Source organism: Cherax quadricarinatus, chromosome 86 (assembly GCF_038502225.1).
Source record: "Cherax quadricarinatus isolate ZL_2023a chromosome 86, ASM3850222v1, whole genome shotgun sequence".
Taxonomy (NCBI): domain Eukaryota; kingdom Metazoa; phylum Arthropoda; class Malacostraca; order Decapoda; family Parastacidae; genus Cherax; species Cherax quadricarinatus.
Window position 1 is genome coordinate 13,037,929 of NC_091377.1, and position 27,179 is coordinate 13,065,107.

General features: G+C 39.3%; 1 protein-coding gene across 12 annotated transcripts in view; it reads left to right on the forward strand.

Moving 5' to 3' along the window:
* Positions 1-27,179, forward strand: part of LOC128702953 (KICSTOR complex protein kaptin) — a 112,450-nt gene that overhangs the window by 58,942 nt on the left and 26,329 nt on the right. For all 12 annotated transcript variants that reach the window (XM_053797433.2, XM_053797434.2, XM_053797441.2 and 9 more), the window contains exons 7-9: positions 4,825-4,991; positions 15,548-15,720; positions 26,852-26,945. In XM_053797433.2, the coding sequence (XP_053653408.1) occupies positions 4,825-4,991; positions 15,548-15,720; positions 26,852-26,945 (434 nt within the window). The remainder of the gene's footprint in view (positions 1-4,824; positions 4,992-15,547; positions 15,721-26,851; positions 26,946-27,179) is intronic.

The window sequence follows — 27,179 nt, forward strand, 5'->3', positions numbered from 1 at the left end:
CTCTCATACATTCCCCTCTTTGCCTCCAAGGACAAAGTTCTTTGTCTCCACAGACTCCTAAGTGCACCACTCACCCTTTTCCCCTCATCAATTCTATGATTCACCTCATCTTTCATAGACCCATCCGCTGACACGTCCACTCCCAAATATCTGAATACATTCACCTCCTCCATACTCTCTCCCTCCAATCTGATATCCAATCTTTCATCACCTAATCTTTTTGTTATCCTCATAACCTTACTCTTTCCTGTATTCACTTTTAATTTTCTTCTTTTGCACACCCTACCAAATTCATCCACCAATCTCTGCAACTTCTCTTCAGAATCTCCCAAGAGCACAGTGTCATCAGCAAAGAGCAGCTGTGACAACTCCCACTTTATGTGTGATTCTTTATCTTTTAACTCCGCGCCTCTTGCCAAGACCCTCGCATTTACTTCTCTTACAACCCCATCTATAAATATATTAAACAACCATGGTGACATCACACATCCTTGTCTAAGGCCTACTTTTACTGGGAAATAATTTCCCTCTTTCCTACATACTCTAACTTGAGCCTCACTATCCTCGTAAAAACTCTTCACTGCTTTCAGTAACCTACCTCCTACACCATACACCTGCAACATCTGCCACATTGCCCCCCTATCCACCCTGTCATATGCCTTTTCCAAATCCATAAATGCCACAAAGACCTCTTTAGCCGTATCTAAATACTGTTCACTTATATGTTTCACTGTAAACACCTGGTCCACACACCCCCTACCTTTCCTAAAGCCTCCTTGTTCATCTGCTATCCTATTCTCCGTCTTACTCTTAATTCTTTCAATAATAACTCTACCATACACTTTACCAGGTATACTCAACAGACTTATCCCCCTATAATTTTTGCACTCTCTTTTGTCCCCTTTGCCTTTATAGAAAGGAACTATGCACGCTCTCTGCCAATCCCTAGGTACCTTACCCTCTTCCATACATTTATTAAATAATTGCACCAACCACTCCAAAACTATATCCCCACCTGCTTTTAACATTTCTATCTTTATTCCATCAATCCCGGCTGCCTTACCCCCTTTCATTCTGCCTACTGCCTCAGGAACTTCCCCCACACTCACAACTGGCTCTTCCTCACTCCTACAAGATGCATACATATGCATGTTTAATTGCTATGTATATCTTCATGCTGTCTTGTCTTTCATAATTGTATGCTTATGTATAAAGTGTATACAGTTCTGTATCATACATCAAGACTTTGTTTTCAAAGATCACATATTAACAAGTAACATTTCAGTGACTATTACTATCTTCAGGATTCTGAAATGATTAATATAATATAAAATGCAAAACAACCACAGGGGGAGCATCCTGTGTCACTTGTCCATGATTCTTGCATATAATATACAATTTATCAAATAAACAAAATTTGTTATTATGTTTAGATCTGAAATATATTTGAAGATACTAAAACTGTTTAACTCCATGGGGAAGTGGAAAAGCATTCTTCTTCTGTAAGCCATTCGTGTCGTTAGAGGCAACTAAAATGCCAGGAGCAAGGGTCTAGTAACCCTTTCTCCTGTATACATTACTGAATTTAAAAAGAGAAACCTTCATTTTTTCTTTTTAGGTCACCCTGCCTCGGTAGGATATGACTGCTTTGTTGAAAAAAAAATATTTGAATGTACTGAGGAGCATATGCTACCATAGTCAGAAACAGGCGGGTACTGACTTAGCTCTACACAGTTCCAGTTCCCTCAGGATAACACCCCAACAGTAAACTAATACCTGGGTGCCTATTTACACAACAACATAATAAAGGAGGAACACTGAAACAGGCCTACTGGTTCAAACTAGGCAGGCCCTTCTCAATCCCAAACCATCTAATAAAAATATTTGCCCAACCCATTTTCAGTGCTACCAAAAAATAAGCTTTAATAACCCTATTCACTCATAAGAGATAAAACACCTCATTTACTGGGAGTGCTTGAAGTTCCTAAAACTGTACTCCCTGGAATGCAGGCATGAGAGATACATGATTATATACACATGGAAGTGAATGCTAGGGTCTTGGCAAGAGGTGTGGAGTTGAAAGATAAAGAATCAAACACAAAGTGGGAGTTGTTACAGTTCCTTTTTGCTGATGACACGGTGCTTTTGTGAGATTCTGAAGAGGAGTTGCAGAGGTTGGTGGATGAATTTGGTAGGGTATGTAAAAGAAGAAAATTAAAAGTGAATATAGGAAAGAGTAAGGTTATGAGGATAAAAAGATTAGGTGATGAAAGAGTGGATATCAGATTGGAGGGAGAGAATATGGAGGAGGTGAATGTATTCAGATATTTAGGAGCGGACTTGTCAGCAGATAGGTCTATGAAGGATGAGGTGAATCACAGAACTGATGAGGGAAAAAGGGCGAGTGGTGCACTTAGAAGTCTGTGTAGACAGAGAACTTTGTCCGTGGAAGCAAAGAGGGAAATATATGAGAGTATAGTTGTACCAACACTCTAATATGGGTGTGAAGCATGGGTGATGAATGTTGCAGTGAGGAGAAGGCTGGAGGCAGTGGAGATATCATGTCTGAGGGCAATGTGTGGTGTGAATATAATGCAAAGAATTCGTAGTTTGGAAATTAGGAGAAGGTGTGGGATTACCAAAACTATTATCCAGAGGGCTGAGGAGGGGTTGTTGAGGTCGTTCGGTGGTTTGATTTGGTTGTAGAGAGAATGGAACAAAACAGAATGACTTCAAGAGTGTATAAATCTGTAGTGGAAGGAAGGCGGGGTAGGGGTCGGCCTAGGAAGGGTTGGAGGGAAGGGGTAAAGGAGGTTTTTGTGTGCGAGGGGCTTGGACTTTCAGCAAGCGTGCTTGTGCATATTTGATAGGAGTGAATTGAGACAAATGGTTTTTAATACTTGACGTGCTGTTGGAGTGTGAGCAAAATATCATTTATGAAGGGATTCAGGGAAACTGGCAGGCCGGACTTGAGTCCTGGAGATGGGAAGTACAGTGTCTACACTCTGAAAGAGGGGTGTTAATGTTGTAGTTTTATAACTGTAGTGTAAAGCACCCCTCTGGCAAGACAGTGATGGAGTGAATGATGATGAAAGTTTTTCTTTTTCTGGCCACCCTGCCTTGGTGGGAATCGGCCGATGTGTTAATAAAAGAAAAAATACACCTGGAAAATCCTAGAGGGACTAGTACCAAACTTGCACACGAAAATCACTCCCCATGAAAGCAAAAGACTCGGCAGATGATGCAACATCTCCCCAATGAAAAGCAGGGGTGTCACTAGCACGTTAAAAGGCAACACAATAAGTGTCAGGGGCCCAAGACTGTTCAACTGCCTCCCAGCATACATAAGGGGGATTACCAATAGACCCCTGGCTGTCTTCAAGCAGGCACTGGACAAGCACCTAAAGTTGGTACCTAACCAGTCGGGCTATGGTTCGTACTTTGGATTGCGTGTAGCCAGCAGTAACAGCCTGGTTGATCAGGCCCTGATCCACCATGAGGCCTGGTCACAGACCGGGCTGCGGAGGCATTGACCCCCAGAACTCTCTCCAGGTAAACTCCAGGTAAGTAGTGAAGAGGGGCAACAGATTTAACCCTTTCAGGGTCCAGAAGCCAAATTTCAAAGTGTGAACCAGGGCCCAAGAATTTTCAAAAAATAATTTTGTTATTTTTTCTTATGAAATGGTAGAGAATCTTTTTCTGAAGGTAATAAGACAAAAAGTACGAAATTTGATGGAAAATTGATGAAATTATGCTCTCTTGAATTTTGATGTGTCAGTGATATTTATGCATCGGCAATTTTGCCAACTTTGACTCCCATTTTAGGCCAATTACATTATTCCAGTCAACCAAATTCTTAGCTATTTCACAAGAAATCACCATGTCAGCTGTTTCAACTACAAAATAAAGTGATCGGAAATTGGTAATTTGGCCAATTTAATGCAAAGTTCAAAATATTCCAATTTCAAAATAGGGTCCAGAATAAACAATGTAGGTATTCCTGGTACTAAACTAACATTTCCTCTGTTCATTAGTTATGTTTTCAGGCTTTACAAATGAATTCCATTTTGACTTTTAATTCACATAATGAATTTTTATTCAAACCAAAAAATAGAAGATTTACTGTTATTCAATATTGTAATAATTGTATAAATAATATCAACACATTTGTGAACATATATTAGACCCACCAACTGGCGTGTATTAGACGTGTGAGGTCATTTGTTTACTCTTGAACATTGGCAAAAATTTAACATTTCTGCTACTTTGAGCTCAGTTTCAAGCCATTTCCAGTACTAAAACCAATCAAAATCATATCTATTTCTGTAATATATCTTCCATTCTATCAAATGAGACCAAGAAATCACAAATACAACTATGAAAAACATACGAAAAAACACTGCAAAGTCAGTTTTAATTGAAAATTATTGTCTCAGTTTTTTCCTCTCATTATGCACTGTGTGCTGCAGGATTTGTTTTATGTGGTGCACACATACCACATAGATGTATTCTCTCATATCTAGGCCCAAATTTACCACTCACAGCTTATCAGAGTGAGCTGAGCTCATGGCGTAAATCTGTGGTTTGGACCCTCAGCGTAAAGCTGTAGATCTATGGCACGGACCCTGAAAGGGTTAAAGAAATACACTGTGTCTTCACCTTACTCAGGATTGAGCCTATGTCTTTCATGGGTGAATAAGACACTGTATGACATTTATTGACATTTTATTTTTTATGACATTTTATTGAGAAAACATGTTTTTTGTTATCCGTATATTCTTCATTTGTAAGCCACCAATTATACATCAGTTGTATTCTTTACAGACTGTATGGTTACTAAGTGGGAGTGACAGTTGCATCCATTTGTACCACTCTGATGATGAAAGTCACAGCTACCAGGAAGTGGAGTGCTCTGAGTCATTCCCTGAGTTCTCACAAACAACCAACATCACACTCTGGATGGACGTCTTTTATTCTTCGGACAACAAGAAGTACAATATTCTATAATTTCCTCGATTTTTTTTTATTATATACAGCCTCTCCTCATTTAGCGATGTACTCGTTTACCGATGCCTCTGACTTACAACAGGCTTTCTGACCAGTATTCATACCTAAATAATGTATATTAGAGCTGATTTCCTCTATTCTGTTTATTTCAATATACAGTACACTACTATATAAACATTTAAAAATATACCAGAAATGTTATAAATGGTGCAAAGGTGACATTAAAACAATATCAAAGATGGTTGACACAAGCTCACTCCCATTATAGTATGTTCTTCACTTAGCGACAAATTCGTTTAACGATGTGATCTTTGGAATGGAACTCCGTACGTAGTTAAGTGAGGAAAGGCTGTATGTATTTATATATCAGCTTATAATAATTATTGCCATTGTAGTCTTATGTTAGGCTTAAGTTTGCCTGAAATGCTCTGCATAACCATGGGCTTTCTGCATGCACAACCAAATGTCACCCATCTCTGTACAAACATTGTATCATCCGTGGACGGTGACACATCCACATTATGCTACCCTAAAAACTCTCCCTGTTTTAGTTGCTCTCTTGCAACATTGCACAGCTCCTGATGATGCACTGAGAAGTGTGAAAGTACTTGAGCTACAGATTTCCACCCCCCATGGCTTGTCTTGCATAGTTAAAATTGCCCGTCTACGATTGTTTGCATTGTGTCATGTGGAAATAAATCTTTGACTCTGAAATATTATACTATATAATATAATGTTGCTCCTTGTATTCATTTGTATTTTCTCCACATTTTGATGTCATACAGAATTGTTTTCTTGCCTATGGCACCTACTTTCATGTAATCACTTTACCTGTTTTTAATCAAGCAGGATGATGCTAAGAAGAAAACACATAATAATAATAATAATAATAATAATAATAATAATAAAAAGTGTATGGTAGAGTTATTATTGAAAGAATTAAAAGTAAGACGGAGAATAGGATAGCAGATGAACAAGGAGGCTTTAGGAAAGGTAGGGGGTGTGTGGACCAGGTGTTTACAGTGAAACATATAAGTGAACAGTATTTAGATAAGGCTAAAGAGGTCTTTGTGGCATTTATGGATTTGGAAAAGGCATATGACAGGGTGGATAGGGGAGCAATGTGGCAGATGTTGCAGGTGTATGGTGTAGGAGGTAGGTTACTGAAAGCAGTGAAGAGTTTTTACGAGGATAGTGAGGCTCAAGTTAGAGTATGTAGGAAAGAGGGAAATTATTTCCCAGTAAAAGTAGGCCTTAGACAAGGATGTGTGATGTCACCGTGGTTGTTTAATATATTTATAGATGGGGTTGTAAGAGAAGTAAATGCGAGGGTCTTGGCAAGAGGCGTGGAGTTAAAAGATAAAGAATCACACATAAAGTGGGAGTTGTCACAGTTGCTCTTTGCTGATGACACTGTGCTCTTGGGAGATTCTGAAGAGAAGTTGCAGAGATTGGTGGATGAATTTGGTAGGGTGTGCAAAAGAAGAAAATTGAAAGTGAATACAGGAAAGAGTAAGGTTATGAGGATAACAAAAAGATTAGGTGATGAAAGATTGGATATCAGATTGGAGGGAGAGAGTATGGAGGAGGTGAATGTATTCAGATATTTGGGAGTGGACGTGTCAGCGGATGGGTCTATGAAAGATGAGGTGAATCATAGAATTGATGAGGGGAAAAGGGTGAGTGGTGCACTTAGGAGTCTGTGGAGACAAAGAACTTTGTCCTTGGAGGCAAAGAGGGGAATGTATGAGAGTATAGTTTTACCAACGCTCTTATATGGGTGTGAAGCATGGGTGATGAATGTTGCAGCGAGGAGAAGGCTGGAGGCAGTGGAGATGTCATGTCTGAGAGCAATGTGTGGTGTGAATATAAAGCAGAGAATTCGTAGTTTGGAAGTTAGGAGGAGGTGCGGGATTACCAAAACTGTTGTCCAGAGGGCTGAGGAAGGGTTGTTGAGGTGGTTCAGACATGTGGAGAGAATTGAGCGAAACAGAATAACTTCAAGAGTGTATCAGTCTGTAGTGGAAGGAAGGCGGGGTAGGGGTCGGCCTAGGAAAGGTTGGAGGGAGGGGGTAAAGGAGGTTTTGTGTGCGAGGGGCTTGGACTTCCAGCAGGCATGCGTGAGCGTGTTTGATAGGAGTGAATGGAGACAAATGGTTTTTAATACTTGACGTGCTGTTGGAGTGTGAGCAAATTAACATTTATGAAGGGGTTCAGGGAAACCGGCAGGCCGGACTTGAGTCCTGGAGATGGGAAGTACAGTGCCTGCACTCTGAAGGAGGGGTGTTAATGTTGCAGTTTAAAAACTGTAGTGTAAAGCACCCTTCTGGCAAGACAGTGATGGAGTGAATGATGGTGAAAGTTTTTCTTTTTCGGGCCACCCATGCCTTGGTGGGAATCGGCCAGTGTGATAATAAATAAAATAATAATAATTTTAGGTAGTAGGTTGGTAGACAGCAACCATCTAGGGGGGTACTACCGTCCTGCCAAGTGAGTGTGAAATGAAAGCCTGTAATTGTTTTACATGATGGTAGGATTGCTGGTGTCTTTTGTCTGTCTCATAAATATGCAAGATTACAGGTACGTCTTGCTACTTCTACTTACACTTAGGTCACACTACACACACATGTACAAGCATATATATATATATATATATATATATATATATATATATATATATACACCCCTCTGGGTTTTCTGCTATTTTCTTTCTAGTTCTTGTTCTTGTTTATTTCCTCTTATCTCCATGGGGAAGTGGAACAGAATTCTTCCTCCTTAAGCCATGCGTGTTGTAAGAGGCAACTAAAATGCCAGGAGCAAGCGGCTAGTAACCCCTTCTCCTGTATATATTACTAAATGTAAAAGGAGAAACTTTCGTTTTTCCTTTTGGGCCACCCCGCCTCGGTGGGACACGGCCGGTGTGTTGAAAGAAATAATAATAATAATAATAATAATAATAATAATAATATTTATTTCTACAAGTACATTATACAACTTATACAGACCATAGCTGACACCAATAACATACTACATAGAAAGTCCTAGGTTATGCAGAGCATTTCCCACAACTTAGGTTAATTTGTTCCCAGGATGCAACCCACACCAGTCAACTAACACCCAGATACCTACTTACTGCTAGGTGAATTTTATTTCCTTGCAAAGCTTACAATGTATGGTTTACATATTATAAAATATTAATTATAAAGAAGGCCACTAGCCTGCCTAGGCAGGCTAGTGGCCTTTTACTAGTGGCATGCTAGTGGCATTTTACACCTACACGACTTTTGCCATCTCTCACTTAAATCTAGCCTCACTCAACACTGTTGCTACATTCCTTTAAAACCCTTTCAAACAGTTCATCAGGGCCTGGGGATTTGTTAAGTTTTAATTTCTCTATTTGTGACATGGTCCTCAGACAAATAGAGAAATTAAAACCTAACAAATCCCCAGGCCCTGATGAACTGTTCACAAGGGTTTTAAAGGAATATAAAGAGGAACTTAGCATACCATTGGCTAATCTTTTCAATATATCACTACAAACTGGCATAGTGCCAGACAAGTGAAAAACGGCAAATGTAATACTTATTTACAAGGCAGGTGACAAATTATAGACCAAATTATAGACCAATAAACCTTACCTCCATAGTTGGTAAATTTATGGAATCAATAATTGCCGAAGCAATTCGTAGCCATTTTGAAAGGCATAAATTGATTAATGAATCTCAGCAAGATTTTACAAAGGGCCATTCCTGTCTTACAAATTTACTTTCATCACTAAGGTATTTGAGGAGGTAGATCATGGTATTGAATATGATATTGTGTATATGGACTTCAGTAAGGCTTCTGATAGAGTTCCACATCAGAGGCTATTGAGAAAACTTAAGGCACACGGAACAGGAGGAGAAATTTTTTCCTGGGAAGAGGCATGGTTGACAAATAGGCAGTAAAGAGTGTGCATAAATGGGGAGAAATCAGAATGGGGGCACATCACAAGCGGTGAACCACAGGAGTCAGTGTTGGGCCCCTTGTTGTTAGCAGTCTATATAAATGACATAGAACATAAGTACATAAGAAAGAAGGAACACTGCAGCAGGCCTACTGGCCCATGCGAGGCAGGTCCAAGATAGGGAATAAATAGCGACGTAAGCAAATTTGCTGATGACACCAAAGTAGGCCATCCAATTCATTCTAATGAGGACATAGGAGCACTCCAGGATGATTTGAATGGACTGATGCAGTGGTCGGAGAAGTGGCAGATGCAGTTTAACGTAGACAAATGCAAAGTTCTAAATGTTGGACAGGAAAATAACCATGCCACATATAAACTAAATAATGTAGATTTTAATATTATGGATTGTTAAAAGGATTTAGGAGTTCTAGTTAGCAGTAATCTAAAACCAAGACAACAGTGCATAAGTGTTTGCAATAAAGCTAACAGAATCCTTGGCTTCATATCAAGAAGTATAAATAACAGAAGTCCTCAGGTTGTTCTACAACTCTATATATCTTTGGTTAGGCCTCATTTAGATTATACTGTGCAGTTTTGGTCACCGTATAACAGAATGGATATAAATGCACTGGAAAACATACAAAGGAGGAAGACAAAGTTGATCCCATGTATCAGAAGTCTTCCTTATGAGGATAGACTGGAGGCCCTGAATCTGCACTCTCTAGAAAAGCATAGAATTAGGGGTGATATGATTGAGGTCTTCTTCTTTCTTTCAACACACTGGCCATATCCCACCGAGGCGGGGTGGCCCAAAAGGAAAAACGAAAGTTTCTCCTTTTACATTTAGTAATATATACAGGAGAAGGGGTTACTAGCCCCCCGCTCCCGGCATTCTAGTCGCCTCCTACAACACGCATGGCTTATGGAGGAAGAATTCTGTTCCACTTCCCCATGGAGATAAGAGGAAATAAACAAGAACAAGAACTAGAAAGAAAACAGGAAAAAACCCAGAGGGGTGTATGTATATATATATATGCTTGTACATGTATGTGTAGTGTGACCTAAGTGTGAGTAGAAGTAGCAAGACATACCTGAAACCTTGCATGTTTATGAGACAGAAAAATGGACACCAGCAATCCTATCATCATGTAAAACAATTACAGGCTTTCGTTTTACACTCACTTGGCAGGACAGTAGTAACTCCCTGGGCGGTTGCTGTCTACCAACCTACTACCTTTATGATTGAGGTATATACACTAAATGGAAAACAGGAATAAATAAAGGGAATATAAATAGCATGCTGAAAATATCTAGCCATGACAGGACTCACAGCAATGGTTTTAAGTTGGAAAAATTCAAATTCAGGAAGGATATAGGAAAGCACTGGTTTGGTAATAGAGTTGTGGATGAGTGGAACAAACTCCTGAGTACTGTCACAGAAGCAAAGACGTTGTGTAGTTTTAAAAATAGGATGGATAAATACATGAGTGGGTGTGAGTTGAACCTGACTAGCTTGTGCTACTAGGTCAGATGCTGTGCTCCTCCCTTAAGTAACATGTCTGACCTGGCTAGGTCAAGGCATTGGCTTAAGTTGGTGGGAAAATTGGACCTGCCTTGCATAGGCCAGAAGGCATGTTGCAGTGTTCCTTCTCTCTTATATTCTTATGTTATAAGAACTTGCAAAAATAGCAACATGGTTGACTGTCAATATACTTACACTTAATATAGACAAAACCTTTTACATAATGTTTGGTAGTAGAGCAAGTGAGGTCCAACTAAACATTATGCTTAACAACACCCTTATTGCTAAACATAATGAGGGAAAATTCCTTGGTCTCCACCTTGATAGCAACCTGAAATTCAACACCCATGTCCAACACACAACAAAAAAAGTTTCTAAAACAGTTGGCATCCTCTCAAAGATACGTTACTATGTACCACAAACAGCACTACTTACACTATACTATTCAGTGATATACCCCTACCTCACCTATGCTATTTGTGCCTGGGGTTTTACAATGACAGATCACCTAAAACCAATAATAACTCAACAAAAAGCTGCAGTGCAAATGATCGCACAATCCACTTCTAGGCAAACCCCCTCACCCCCCCCACCCCACTCTTCAAAGGCCTAAACCTACTCACTATACAAAACATTCACTCATACTGTTGTGCAACATTCCTCGGTAGAGGTGTGGTTGACAAATGGGCAGCAGACAGTTTGCATCAATGGGGAGAAATCAGAGTGGGTGCATGTCACTAGTGGTGTTTCACAGGGGTCAGTGTTGGGCCCTTTGTTGTTCACAATTTATATAAACGACATTGATGAGGGAATAAATAGTGGCGTAAGCAAGTTTGCTGATGACACCAAAATAAGTCACCTGATTCATTCATATGAGGACATTAGAGCACTCCAAGAAGATTTAAATAGACTGATGCAGTGGTCAGAGAAGTGGCAGATGCAGTTTAATATAGACAAATACAAATTTCTAAACATTGGACAAGAAAATAACCATGCCACATATAAACCAAGTAATGTAGATCTTAACCCTTTGACTGTCGCGGCCGTATATATACGTTTGTGAGGTACCGTGTTTGACGTATATATACTCATAAATTCTAGCGGCTTCAAATCAGGCAGGAGAAAGCTAGTAGGCCCACATGTGAGAGAATGGGTCTGTGTGGTCAGTGTGCACCACATAAAAAAAATCCTGGAGCACGCAGTGCATAATGAGAAAAAAAAAACTCCGACCGTTTTTTTTAATTAAAATGCCGACTTTGTGGTCTATTTTCGTATAGTATTTGTGGTTGTATTCCCGTTTTCATGGTCTCATTTGATAGAATGGAAACTATATTATAGAAATGGAGGTGATTTTGATTAATTTTACTATAAAAAGAACCTGGAAATGGAGCACAAAGTACAGGAAATGTTTGATTTTTGCCGATGTTCAAAAGTAAACAAATGATGTCATTGTCCAATAAATGTCCAAATAGCCATTCTAATACGCAGTCATGAATGGGGTGATGTAATTTTTACAATTATTACAGTATTGCAGTAGTCTGCATAACAGTAAATCTTCTATTTTTTGTTTGAATAAAATTTCAAAATAAAAAGCAAGAATAATATCACAGGGACCTGGAGACATGACTGATGAACAAAGAAAATCTTATTTTAGAGCCAGGAATGTCTGCATTGTTCATTCTGGACCTTATTTTGAAATTGTCGTATTTTTTAATTTTCGTGAAATTGGCCAAATTGCAAATTTCTGACCATGTTATTGGGTAGTTGAAATCGGTAAATGGGCAGTTTCTTGTGCTCAATCGATAGAAAAAATAGAGTTCTGAAGAAATAGTTATGAGTTTGGTTGACTGGAATAACGGAATTAGCCGAAAATAGGGCTCAAAGTGGGTGAAATTGCCGATTTTTAAATATCGCCGAAGTCGCTAACTTCGCGAGAGCGTAATTCCGTCAGTTTTCCATCAAATTTCGTTTTTTTGGTGTCTTTACAATCGGGAAAAGATTCTCTATCATTTCATAAGAAAAAATAATTTTTTTTTTTTTTGAATATTTTGCGACACCAGGAGCAACTTCAGGATTGGGCCCTTCGACAGTCAAAGGGTTAATATTACTGATTGTGAAAAGTATTTTGGAGTTCTGGTTAGCAGTAATCTAAAACAAAGACAGCAGTGCATAAGTGTTCACAATAAAGCAAACAGAATCCTTGACTTCATATCAAGAAGCATAAATAATAGGAGTCCTCAGGTTGTCCTTCAACTCTATATATCTTTGGTTAGGCCTCATTTAGATTATGCTGCACAGTTTTGGTCACCGTATTATGGAATGGATATAAATTCACTGGAAAACGTACAAAGGAGGATGATAAAGTTCATCCCGCTTATCAGAAATCTTCCCTGTGAGGACAGACTGAGGGCCCTGAATCTGCACTCTCTAGAAAGGCATAGAATTAGGGGTGATATGATTGAGGTATATAAATGGAAAATAGGAATAAATAAAGGGAATATAAATAGCGTGCTGAAAATATCTAGCCAAGACAGGATTTGCAGCAATGGTTTTAAGTTGGAAAAGTTCAGATTTAGGAAGGATATAGGAAAGCACTGGTTTGGTAATAGAGTTGCGAATGAGTGGAACAAACTCCTGAGTACCATCATAGAAGCTAAGACGTGTAGTTTAAAAATAGGTTAGAAAAATACATGAGTGGGTGTGAGTTGGACCTGATTAGCTTGTGCTAATAGGTCTGATACCATAGCCTTAAGTGGATGAGGCCTGAACCTACTATATGGGTCATTGGTTTAAGATGGGAGGTGACTTGGACCTGCCTTACATGGGCCAGTAGGCCTGCTGCAGTGTTCCTTCTTTCTTATGTTCTTACTAGGACCACTTTTATTTATTCTTCATATTATGACCTATCAAATGCATCTCAGCAACTTAAAACAGTTTTATACATGGATAATACTGCCTTCATCATCTCCTGTCCAGATCCGGTTGACTTCAGCAGCATAATAATGCTTTGATAATGATAACTTTACCTAAGAAGATACAGTATTTACAATAGTAGGCTGTTATTGTATCTTTCTTACAAGGAAAGCATATACGTAGTTATGAACAGCTTTTCAGGCAGTCTTAAACTAGGACTGCTACTAATAATACAGGTTGACGATCACTAATCTGGCATCATCGGGACCAGTAGAGTGCTGGATTAATGATTTTGTCGGATTAGAGAGTGATTACATTAGAATACATTTAACCCAACAGCAGTATTTATGCATCGGCGATTTCACCCACTTTACAACCTATTTTTGGCCCATTCTATTGCTCCAATCTACTAAACTCATAGCTATTTTGCTAGTATTCTTTCTATTCTGTCAATTGAATACAAGAAACTGCCCATTTACCTATTTCAACTACCCAATAAAGTGGTCAGAAATTGGTCATTTGGCTAATTTCACACAAATTTCAAGAGATGCCAGTTTCAAAATAGGGTCCAGAATAAACAACAAAGACATTCCTGGCACTAAAATAACATTTTTTTCTGTTCATTAATCATGTCTCCAGGCCCCTCTTATACATTACACTTGCTTTCAATTTTGAATTTTTCTTCACACAAAAATAGAAGATTTACTATTATGCAGACTACTGCATTATTGTAACAATTGTATAAATAATGTCAACCGATTCATGACTGTGCATTAGACCCAGCCAGTTGGACACATGTTGGACAGTGACATCATTTGTTCACTCATGAACATCGGCAAAAATTGAACATTTACGCTACTTTGAGCTCAATTTCAAGGTATACTTTTCATCATAAAACCAATCAGTCTTATCTATTTCTGTAGTATATCATCCATTCTGTCAAATGAGACGAAAAAACTAGAAAACAACTATAAAAAACATACGAAAATGCACCGCAAATTCTCTGTTTTACACCAAAAACACGGTTACAGTTTTTTTTCTCATTATGCACTGTGTGCTGCAGGATTTTATATATAGTGCACACTTACCACACAGACCAGTTCTCTCATATGTAGGCCCAAATTTACCAGTCATAGCTCATCTGAGCAAGCTGAGCTCATGGTGACCGACAATAGCTTCAAAGCTACCATATCTTTTATAGACAATGTATGGTGTATATGCTTTACACAACAGGAAGCATTTCTTTTATTTGTTGGAACTTAGGCTAGGGCTAAAAGTAAGCAGGTTATAACAATAAATGGAGAAAAAGAAATTGGAATGACTTATGCAGCAAGTAGCGGCGGGTTGGTGTGGTGACCCTGGAAATTTGAAATTAGTCCCAAATTATTGATGGACACGGATTACTGACTGCCGGATTAGTGATGGCGTACCTGTATAAAAATATAATATAATCTACAAAATTGGAGCTACCCTTATTTTTCTTATTACCTCCTATTCCTTAGGCGCTGTACGAATATCACAGGTTTGGTGTTTCCCATTACATTATTATTATTATTATTATTATTATAATCATGGGGAGCATTAAACCCATAGGATTATACAGTGCCAGTGGGGGGCGGGGGGTATGGAAGGCATTCAGCATCAGTTCAGGGAACTGGAGCACAGATCCAATTCCCAAGATCAAGAGCCCCTCACCAGCATCAAGGAACCTCCCTTGAGGGGCCAGTGTTTCCCATTGAATATAATAAGAATAATAGAACTGTCTGAACCTTTGCATCTGTGTGCCTCTGACAAGATAGTGTAAGTGTCAATGATGGTTTTAATAAAAGTTAACCACTCTTATCTTGTCTAGATTTACGTAGTTATTATGTACTAGGATTAGTCTGCCCGAAATGCCCCGGCATGATAGTGGCTTTCTCTACTTAGCAAACCAAAATTGTAATTACACATTGTAACCTTTACAAAGAAATAAAATCTTTATTCTTTATTCTTTTATGGTGAAAGTGTTTCTTTTTCAGGTCACCCTGCCTTGGTGGGAGACAGGCAGTGTGTTAAAAAAAAAAAACAGAATTTGGGGAACATTGTGTGACTGTTTGTATTTAAACATGTGTTTAGCAATACTTGCTACTAACATTCTTTATTTTTGCCTTTGGCAGAAGAGTATCAGGAACCTGTGGCGAGAGCGGCACTGTTCACATGTTTCACGTCAATGTGGAAGCCATACCCCAAATAACTGCAAGTCATACTGTGTCTTGGGATTACCCTTCAGTGACTGTTAAGATCTTTGACTTGAAAACTACTCTCTCTGTTCCAAATTTTCTACAAGGAAGTAAGTTTTTACGGAGAATGGGGGAGGCTGGTGAATAGGTTTAATATTTTACTATAACAACAGAAACCTTCAGCAGGAAATACTTAGTTGGACTTGAGTCCTGGAGGTGGGAGGTACAGTGCCTACACTCTGAAGGATGAGTGGAGATATGTTGCAGTTTTTGACCACTAGTATCAGCATGCCTCTGGCAAGACAGTGATGGAGTGAGTGATGAGGAAAGTTTCTTCTTTGTCGGATCACCCTGCCTTGGTGGAAAACGGCTGATGTGTTAAAAAAGAAAATTGAACTAGGTGTGTGTTTATAGAGTTAAGTGTAATTGTCTTTGGTCAAATTTGCTTGATTAAGATGCATTTAATATGTACAAAATATGTTTAACTATTATGTCATTTGCATTAACCCTTTCGGGATGGGTCCTGTTGTACTACGGCTTTGAAGCATGGGTCAATCCCGATGTTCAATGTGATGAGATTAGCTCTCTCAGATAAGCTGTGAGTGGTAAATTTGGGCATAGATATGAGAGAATGGGTCTATGTGGTAAGTGTGCACCATATAAAAACAAATTTGCAGCATGCAGTGCATAATGGGAAAAAAAAAACATAACTGTGTTTTTGGTTTAAAACATCGACTTTACAGTGTATTTTCATGTACAGTGGACCCTTGGATATCATAGTCATCGGATTTCGTAATATTTGTTAATCATAACTTTTTTTCATCAAAATATTGGCTCGGTGATCATCACTTACCTCTGTAATAGTCGTTCGTCCCAAATGCATACAACCGGCCCCACACACCATTCCACACCATTCACAGTCAGTCTGCCATTGTTTATCAGCGAGTGACCATCACCCCATGCATTTATATGATACATTTCGTAATATTCCATTCTTTTTAGTGCTTTCAACTGCTAAATAAGCCACCATGGGCCCAAAGAACGTTCCTAGTGCCAGCCAGTCCTTTGGTAAAGGGCTGAGAGACAGGGAAGATGTGCCTTCTTCAGTGATTCTGCAATATGTACAATACTAAAGCAGCAGGAGTACGATAAAGGGTATAGCGCCAGCCAGTGATAAAGTGTAGCATTAACAGTATAGCAAGTAAGTTAAGCGATTAATCGATAGAAAAAGGACAGCACGAAACTGACTCCTCCAGTGTTGTTGGAGTTATATAGGGCGACTGACAACACTTCCGTCTCTCCTGCCGCCATCACCATCACTATGTAAGGCTTATCTTTCAGTGGCCTTTATACACCCAACAACAAATAACACAGCACCACTCATCATATACGTAATGACATATTACACTCATCCAATGTGTTCGACTGGTTGGTCTGATATGTGTCCAGGAATGCACTAACATTATTTATACAATTGTTACAATAATGCAGTTGTTACAATAGGAGAGGCCTGGGGATCGTAACTAATGAACAGAGGAAATGTTTTTAAAGTGCCACGAATTTCTACATTGTTTATTCTGGACTCTTTTTAAATTTGCAATTTTTTAATTTTGTGTGAAATTGGTCAAATTACCAATTTCTGATCACTTTATTGAGTAGTTGAAATAGGTAAATGAGCAGTTTCTTGTACTCAATCAACAGAATAGAAGGAATACTAGCAAAATACCTATGAGTTTGGTCAACTAGAGCAGTTGAATTGGCTGAAAATAGGGGTTAACCCTTTCAGGGTCCGTCCCGTAGATCTACGGCTGGTCGGTGAGTGTCCAAACCATAGATCTACGCCAAAATTCTAGCGCCGTCAAATTTAGCGCGAAAGCGCTCATAGGCCTACCTATGAGAGAATGGGTCTGCGCCGTGGGTGTGCGCCGTAAACAAAAAATCTAGGCGCCTGCATAGCATTGTGGGAACGCCGGCTCAGTCACCCTTGTTCACCATGCCTCGTCGCAAGTCAGCTCTCACTCCCCGGAAAATTGGGACTCTCCTCTTCATGTCTGATAGTTCTGACACTGATGGAAGTGGAAATGAAGACGAATTCTACGGCTTTGATAAGTTAGTGACCGAAAATAATGACCAGGATATCGATAATAGTGCAGAAAACCCCGACGATCCTCGACCTTCTACCTCTGGTGTGGGCACTCGTGACTCACCGTCGGGTGTTCCTAAACGTAAGAGAAAACTAATATTTTCCCGTGGCCTGGCCTCTGACTTCAGTAATGACGATGATTCTGACGTGGATTGTGATTTTATTGCGCTCGACGATCATTCGAGTAGTGATAGTGAGGAAACATATTCACCAGTGAAGCGTCGGTATGTCCGCCGCCGCATGCGCTCGGGTAGTGTACCCTATGCTGTGCCCAGGGGACGGAGTACATCCCGCAGTACATCCCGGAGTACATCCCGTGGCCCTACACCCGTTTTAGGTAGTGATAGTGAGGATGATGTGGCTACACTTGGCATGGATGGGCCAGAGACATCAGTGGATGGTGTTAGTGGGGCTGGTGGTGGTAGTGGCACCGCCATGCGTGACTCGCTGTGCCACGCGGGAACCCACGCTGCTGACTCGTCAGTTCAAGGACAAAGCGGAGCGTCACCCACCAGCCCGCCACAACCACCCGTACAACCAGCCTATGATGTCCAGTATCCACCAGCAAACCGTATCTGGGATTGGCAGCAAAATCCCAATTTTGTTCCCAGCCCTCACCACTTTGATGACTCGCAAAGTGGAATTCTACCTACCTGTCCCCTTGGAACCACGGCCAATGAACTGGAATTCTTTGAATTATTCTTTGACCAGCCATTGATGGAAATTATTGTCAGGGAAAGTAATAAGTATTTTCAGTACACCATGGCAAATACGATCTTATCACCACAGTCAAGACTACACAGGTGGAAAGAGACGACTGTTGCAGAAATGTATTTGCTTTTTGCAACAATAATGCTTATGCCTCACGTCTATAAGCATAATATAAAAGCATACTGGTCCACAGATCGGCTAATTTGTACCCCATCCTTCAGTGAAATAATACCAGTGAACAGGTTTATCTTACTGTTACGTATGTTGCACTTCTCTGACAAAACCAGGCCTGACAGAAGTGACAGGTTATACAAGATTAGAAATGTTTTCATGTATCTCAAACAAAAGTTCAGGATATACTTTTATCCATTCAAGAATCTTGTAATTGACGAGTCTTTGATTTTGTTCAAAGGTAGACTGTCATTCAAGCAGTATATACCGAGCAAGAGGAACCGCTTTGGTATAAAATTGTTTGTACTCTGTGATTGTGACAGTGGCCTGGTGTTGGATATTGTTGTATACACGGGTAGTAAAACATTGAAAGATACCAAGATGTTATTGGGTATATCAGGTGACGTAGTGAGAAACATGATGGCACCTTATCTCGGTAAGGGCCATACATTATATACTGATAACTGGTACACAAGCCCATTACTCAGTGATTTCATGCGAGTGAACAAGACAGATGTGTGTGGCACAGTGCGTTCTAATCGTAAACATATGCCCAGGCTCAACGCAGGTGTTCGTGGTGATGACGTGCAGGTGTTTACTGCCAATGACATCATGGCATTACGGTGGCATGACAAACGAGATGTCACATTGTTGACAACCATTCACCGTAATGAAATGCAAGACAGTGGCAAAGTTGATCGAGTGACCAATGAACGTATTCGAAAACCAGTGACAGTGATTGATTATACACAAAACATGCGCTTGGTTGACAAGTGTGACATGCAGATTGGTTTTGTTGACTGTGTTCGTAAGAGTTACAAGTGGTACATGAAACTTTTCTTCCATCTCATGGACATTTCAATGCTGAATGCATATAATATGTACCAAATAAAGACTGGTAACAGACCACCGTATGGTGAATTTTGTTTGTCTGTTGTCAGACAACTCATAATGAAGTACCAGGCAACAACACCTGCAATACAACATGGTCCTCGAATTCATCACAATATACCCAAGCGTTTGAGGAAAGAAGGTGATCATTTCATAATACAGCTTCCTTCAACTCAAAAGAAATTTGCTCAGAAGAGATGCATTGTCTGTGCACAAACAAAACGACGGCAACAAAGACGCAAAGACACTCGGTTTATGTGTGAGGAATGTAAGGTGCCTCTGTGCATGGTGCCTTGTTTCAAGGAGTTCCACAAGCTCCAGCAGTTCTAAAACCATGTCCAGTGATTGTAAATATGTAAATATATGATAGAACATTAGTATTATACAATATTTGTGCATGTTTATTGTAATAAACAACAGTGGTAAACAATAATATGATAATAACTTTAGTGCGGTTATTGTGTTCAATACAGTGAGTTTATATATATACATTATATACAGTATTGGTCTCTCAGGCCCCAAATGTTAGTAGGAATAGAAAAAAAAATGGAAAAGAAAAGAAAAAACAACTAAAACAACAAAATAATATAATACGCGTATGTGGAATTCGTCGATGTTGCCGCCACCACATCATTTTCTACAAACTTCTTGGCACTGTATCTCGGTAAGTACTGATCAGATTCTAATTTTTTTTTGTTTTATTACCTTCACAAAAATATGCTCTTTAATTCTGTAAGAAAAAATAATTTTTTTTTTTTCAAAATTTCTTGGACACTGGTGCGTGACTTCAGATTTTGGCCTTGGACCCTGAAAGGGTTAAAGTGGGTGTAATCTCCAATGTGTAAATATTGCCAAGACTGCTAACTTTGTGAGATCATAATTCTGTAAGCTTTCCATCAAATTTCATACTTTTGATTTCATTACCTTCGGAAAAAGATTTTCTGTCATTTCGTAGAAAAAAAATTCAATTATCCAACTCTGAGAGCAATTCTCAGGTGATGTGTTCCAACCTTGTAAGGGTTAAGGATCTTCCATGTCATGTCTTTCAACATATTTGCTAGGTTAATTGCTTCTTGCCATACAGAATTATGTTTAGATATGTAGAAAATGTTCAACTGATGAGAGTGAACCTTGAAACACCTAGCATAATTTGCTACACTTAGTGGCTTTTTTTTTTTTTTTGATGAGAAATTTTTCAGGTGGTCACTTTTGGAATGGATTTTGTCTTGATGGTGAGTTTTTTCTATGTTTAACCTTTATGAGTTTAGTGAATCATTAAATACTGTAAGACATAATGCCTGAGCCATCCAATTGTAAGCTACTGTTTTCCTGTCTTCTGAATGCTTTTCAAACGGTTTCAAATTTTCAACTTTTCACATTGATTTTGACTGGTGGTGAGATTTTCTGTGTTTGTGCTTCATGAACAACATTAGGAATAATCTTCATTTTGTACAACCTCTGTATTATGTTTTGTAAGACTAGTAACTTTTACTGCCCAGTTCTTCCTTGTTTATCTTCCATGTGCTATTCACCAGCTCCCTTTACCATCTATCTCAGACACTACTGGAGCATGTACTACAACCATTCTGCCTCAGGAGGACCTCGCTTTGTGGTGCCTCGCTTTACACCGTTTCACTATTTCGGTGGTTTTTAATTATTTTTTTTCAACAAGCCGGCCGTATCCCACCAAGGCAGGGTGGGCCCAAAAAATAAAAATGAAAGTTTCTCTTTTTTAAATTTAGTAATTTATACAGAAGGGGTTACTGGGCCCTTGCTCCCATCTTTTATTTTTTTTTTTTTTAACAAGTTGGCCGTCTCCCACCGAGGCAGGGTGACCCAAAAAGAAAGAAAATCCCCAAAAAGAAAATACTTTCATCATCATTCAACACTTTCACTTCACTCACACATAATCACTGTTTTTGCAAAGGTGCTCAGAACACAATAGCTTAGAAGCATATACATATAAAGATACACAACATATCCCTCCAAACTGCTAATATCCTGAACCCCTCATTTAGAGTGCAGGCATTGCACTTCCCATTTCCAGGACTCAAGTCCGGCTATATGAAAATAACCGGTTTCCCTGAATCCCTTCAATAAATATTACCCTGCTCACACTCCAACAGATCGTCAGGTCCCAAGCACCATTCATCTCCATTCACTCCTATCGAACACTCTCATGCACACCTGCTGGAAGTCCAAGCCCCTCGCCCACAAAACCTCCCTTACCCCTTCCTTCCAATCTTTTTGAGGATGACCCCTACCCTGCCTTCCTTCCCCTACAGATTTATATGCTCTCCATGTCATTCTACTTTGATCTATTCTCTCTAAATGACCAAACCACCTCAACAACCCCTCTTCAGCCCTCTGACTAATACTTTTATTAACTCCACATCTTCTCCTAATTTCCACACTCCGAATTTTCTGCATAATATTTACATCACACATTGCCCTTAGACAGGACATCTCCACTGCCTCCAACCACCTCACTGCTGCATTCACAACCCAAGCTTCAGACCCATATAAGAGTGTTGGTACTACTATACTTTCATACATTCCCTTCTTTGCCTCCATAGATAACGTTTTTTTGTCTCCACATATACCTCAATGCACCCCTCACCTTTTTTCCCTCATCAATTCTATGATTAACCTCATCCTTCATAAATCCATCCGCTGACACATCAACTCCCAAGTACAGTGGACCCCTGCATAACGATTACCTCCAAATGCGACCAATTATGTAAGTGTATTTATGTAAGTGCGTTTGTACGTGTATGTTTGGGGGTCTGAAATGGACTAATCTACTTCACAATATTTCTTATGGGAACAAATTCGGTCAGTACTGGCACCTGAACATACTTCTGGAGTGAAAAAATATCGTTAACCGGGGGTCCACTGTATCTGAAAACATTCACTTCTTCCATACTCCTCCTCCCCAATTTAATATCCAGTTTTTCTTTATCTAAATCATTTGATACCCTCATCACCTTACTCTTTTCTATGTTCACTTTCAACTTTCTACCTTTACACACACTCCCAAACTCATCCACTAACCTTTGCAATTTTTCTTTAGAATCTCCCATAAGCACAGTATCATCAGCAAAAAGCAACTGTGTCAATTCCCATTTTGTATTTAATTCCCCCATAATTTAATCCCACCCCTCTCCTGAACACCCTAGCATTTAGTTCTTTTACAATCCCATCTATAAATATATTAAACAACCATGGTGACATTACACATCCCTGTCTAAGACCTACTTTTACCAGGAAGTATTCTCCCTCTCTTCTACACATCCTAACCTGAGCCTCACTATCCTCATAAAAACTCTTTACAGCATTTAGTAACTTACCACCTATTCCATATACTTGCAACATCTGCCACATTACTCCCCTATCCACTCTATCATATGCCTTTTCTAAATCCATAAATGCAATAAAAACTTCCCTACCTTTATCTAAATACTGTTCACATATATGCTTCAATGCAAACACTTGATTTACACATTCCCTACCCACTCTGAAGCCTCCTTGCTCATCCGCAATCCTACATTCTGCCTTACCTCTAATTCTTTCAATTATAACCCTACCATACACTTTTCCTGGTATACTCAGTAAACTTATTCCTCTGTAATTTTTACAATTTCTTTTGTCCCCCTTCCCTTTATATAAAGGGACTATACATGCTCTCTGCCAATCCCTAGGTACCTTCCCCTCTTTCATACATTTATTAAACAAAAATACCAACCACTCCAACACTATGTCCCCCCCTGCTTTACCCCCTTTCATTCTACATAATGCCTTACGCGCCTCCCCGACACTCACATCCTGTTCTTCTTCACTCTTAAAACATAGTATACCTCCTTGGCCAGTGCATGAAATTACCGCTTCCCTTTCTTCATCGACATTTAAAAGTTCCTCAAAATATTCTCGCCATCTACCCAAAACCTCCATCTCCCCATCTACTAACTCCCCTACTCTGTAACTGACAAATCCATTCGTTCTCTAGGCTTTCTTAACTTGTTTAACTCACTCCAAAAATTTTTCTTATTTTCATTAAAATTTCTTGACAGTGCCTCTCCCACTTTATCATCTGCTCTCCTTTTGCACTCTCTCAACACTCTCTTCACCTTTCTTTTACTCTCCATATACTCTACTCTTCTTATAACACTTCTGCTTTGTAAAAACCTTCATTAGCTAACTTTTTCTCTTTTATCACACCCTTTACTTCATCATTCCACCAATTACTCCTCTTTCCTCCTGCACCCACCCTCCTATAACCACAAACTTCTGCTCCAGATTCTAATACTGCATTTTTAAAACTATTCCAACCCTCTTCAACCCCCCACTACTCATACTTGCACCAACCCACCTTTCTGCCAATAGTTGCTTATATCTCACCCGAACTTCCTCCTCCCTTAGTTTATACACTTTCACCTCCCTCTTGTTTGTTGTTGCCATTTTCCTCTTTTCCCATCTGCCTCTACTCTAACTGTAGCTACAACTAAATGATGATCTGATATATCAGTTGCCCCTCTATAAACGTGTACATCCTGGAGCCTACCCATCAACCTTTTATCCACCAATACATAATCTAACAAACTACTTTCATTACGTGCTATATCATACCTTGTATATTTATTTATCCTCTTCTTCATAAAATATGTATTACTTTTTACCAAACCTCTTTCTACACATAGCTCAATTAAAGGCTCCCCATTTTCATTTACCCCTGGCACCCCAAATTTACCTACTACTCCCTTCACAACATTTTTGCCCACTTTAGCATTGAAATCCCCAACCACCATTACTCTCACACGGTTCAAAACTCCCCACGCATTCACTCAACATTTCCCAAAATCTCTCTCTCTCCTCTACACTTCTCTCTTCTCCAGGTGCATATACACTCACTATATCCTACTTTTCACATCCAAACTTTATTTTACTCCTCATAATCCTTGAATTAATACATTTATAGTCCCTCTTTTCCTGCCATAACTTATCCTTCAACTTTATTGCTTCTCTTTCTTTAGCTCTAACTCTATTTGAAACCGCTGACTTAATCCCATTTATTCCTCTCCACTGAAACTCTCCCACCCCCTTCAGCTTTGTTTCACTTAAAGCCAGGACATCCAGCTTCTTCTCATTCAGAACATCCACAATCATCTCTTTCTTGTCATTCGCACAACATCCACGCACATTCAGACTTCCCACTTTGACAATTTTCTTCTTCTTATTTTTTTTAGTAATTATTACAGGAAAAGAGGTTACTAGCCCATTGTTCCCGGCATTGTAGTTGACTTTTACAACACGCATGGCTTATGGAGGAAAGATTCTTATTCCACTTCCCCATGGATATAAAAGGAAAAGTAATAAGACCAAGAACTTTGAACATAAAATCAAAGAAAACTCAGATGAGTGTGTATAAATAAACATGTACATGTATGTGTAGTGTGACCTAAGTGTAAGTAGAAGTAGCAAGATGTACCTGTAATCTTGCATATTTATGAGACAGACAAAAGACACCAGCAATCCTACCATCATGCAAAACAATTACAGGCTTTCGTTTCACACTCACTTGGTAGGACGGTAGCACCCCCCCCTGGGTGGTTGCTGCCTACCAACCTACTACCTTTTAATTATATCCCTGTTTATTTATGTGGTGCTTGTTCTGCTATTCTGGCATTTTTTTAGCCTGGTTCACTCGAGTAATGTGTGTACTGCATATTTATTTTAATTTTGTATATTTTTTTAGGTCTAGTTTTATTGTGCACTTAATACATAATGTTGTAAATGAGTTATCAGGCTTTTATAAGCATTTGAAAGTGAAAAACAATTTTCACTTCACAGCAGTAGCCCAGAACCTAATCAACCATACAAGTGGAGTCCTCCTGTATTTTCCTCATATCCAGATCTCTTTCATCATGGAGAAAGATATTCTTATTGCTCTGCCATCCTGAGTGCTGGTGATATACCAGTCTTTCTTGCATCCTGCTGGCCTTGCACTTGCAGTCTCCTCTGTGTGATGTGCACAGCCTTAAAAGTGTTGGATACCTTTCCTTTACCTTTGTATACCTTTGATGAGTTCCAAGAGTTTTTCTACTCCTGGATCCCAGCCATGGGCCAGGCTCATCTGGTGCTTGCCTGGTCAACCAAACTGTTGCTGCTATGGCCTCGTGCTCCACATATCCATCACAGCCTGGTTTATCTGGCACCTGGTGAAGATACTTGTCCAGCGTCCCAGCAGTGTTTCTGGTATCTTCTGGTAAGATGTTGAATAGTCATTACCAGAAGTGTTGACTTCTTGCCAGGCAGTAACTTAGAGACTACTGTACTAAAACTGGTGTTGTGTAAATTCAGTGGCATTATGTGACCAATGGTAGTACTGAAGATTCTTGGTCCATTATTGTGGTTTTGGAGAAGAAACAAATGAAATAGTATTACTAGAATATGAAATAACACAAACAGAGATGCCACACTTACAGGTAGATAAACAGTTAATAATCAAGCAAATGGGATATCACAAACAAAAGTGTGTGTAAACACACACAAGAAATGGAAGCAACCTCAAAGGGAATCAGGTCAAGTAAAAATCCTTGTGGCACCCCATTGATGACATTGCTCCATGAAGACATTTTATTTTTTACATCAAAATAGGATTCTGCTTTTTATTCCTCTCTCAGGAGGAGCTTTTTTTTTTTTTCTTTGGAAAGCATTCTTAAAATCTTAGTGGGTGGATATTTGAGATTTCATAAAATGTTTTAATGTATTTTATCTTGGAGATATACAGATATCATAAATATACAAATGTTCTGTGGCTCAAATGGTAATGCATTCAGCTCACATACTCAGGGCCTGTATTTTGATCTCTGGTATGGGCAGAAATATTGGGAATGTTTCCTTACACCTGTTGCCCCTATTCATCTAGCAATAAGTATGGTGTCAGACCTACATTTTTGAGGCCCTGAACTGTTATGGGGCCCCTGTACAACCCCTTCTCATACAGTAGGCCCCAAATTTTTAAGCAGTGTGGACTAAAGTCGCTTGTAGGGGCCCTGAAGTTTGAGCTTCATTAGTTTCATAGTAGATCCACCCCTGAGTAAGTACCTGGGTGGTAGTTGACTGTTGTGGGTTGCATCCCAGGAAGACTTAGCATTATATCGTAGATGGAGATGGGCCTTGAAATGAGCTGAGGCACAATAACAGGTCTTAGCTTGTAAATTCAAATGTATTAGAAGAAAGCATGATAATACTAATTTATATTTCCCAAAATTCAGTTTTAATACTGTACTGTGTACTGTATAGTGTTATATGAAAAAATCATTTAGTCCACAGGTTACAGAATAGAGCTCCCAAAACAGATAATGAAGATCAGCCTCATGTTGTGGTAGCGAATGCCTTGGAATCCTGTTTTGTGTACAGGTATGGATAATTAAATAATTTTGTGTGTTAGATAGGTGTGAATGGAGACAAATGGTATTTGGGATCTGACGAGCTGTTGGAGTGTGAGCAGGGTAATATTTAGTGAAAGGATTCAGGGAAACCGGTTAGTATTTTATATAACCAGACTTGAGTCCTGGAAATGGGAAGTACAATGCCTGCACTCTAAAGGAGGGGTTTGGGATATTGGCAGTTTGGAGGGATATATTGTGTATT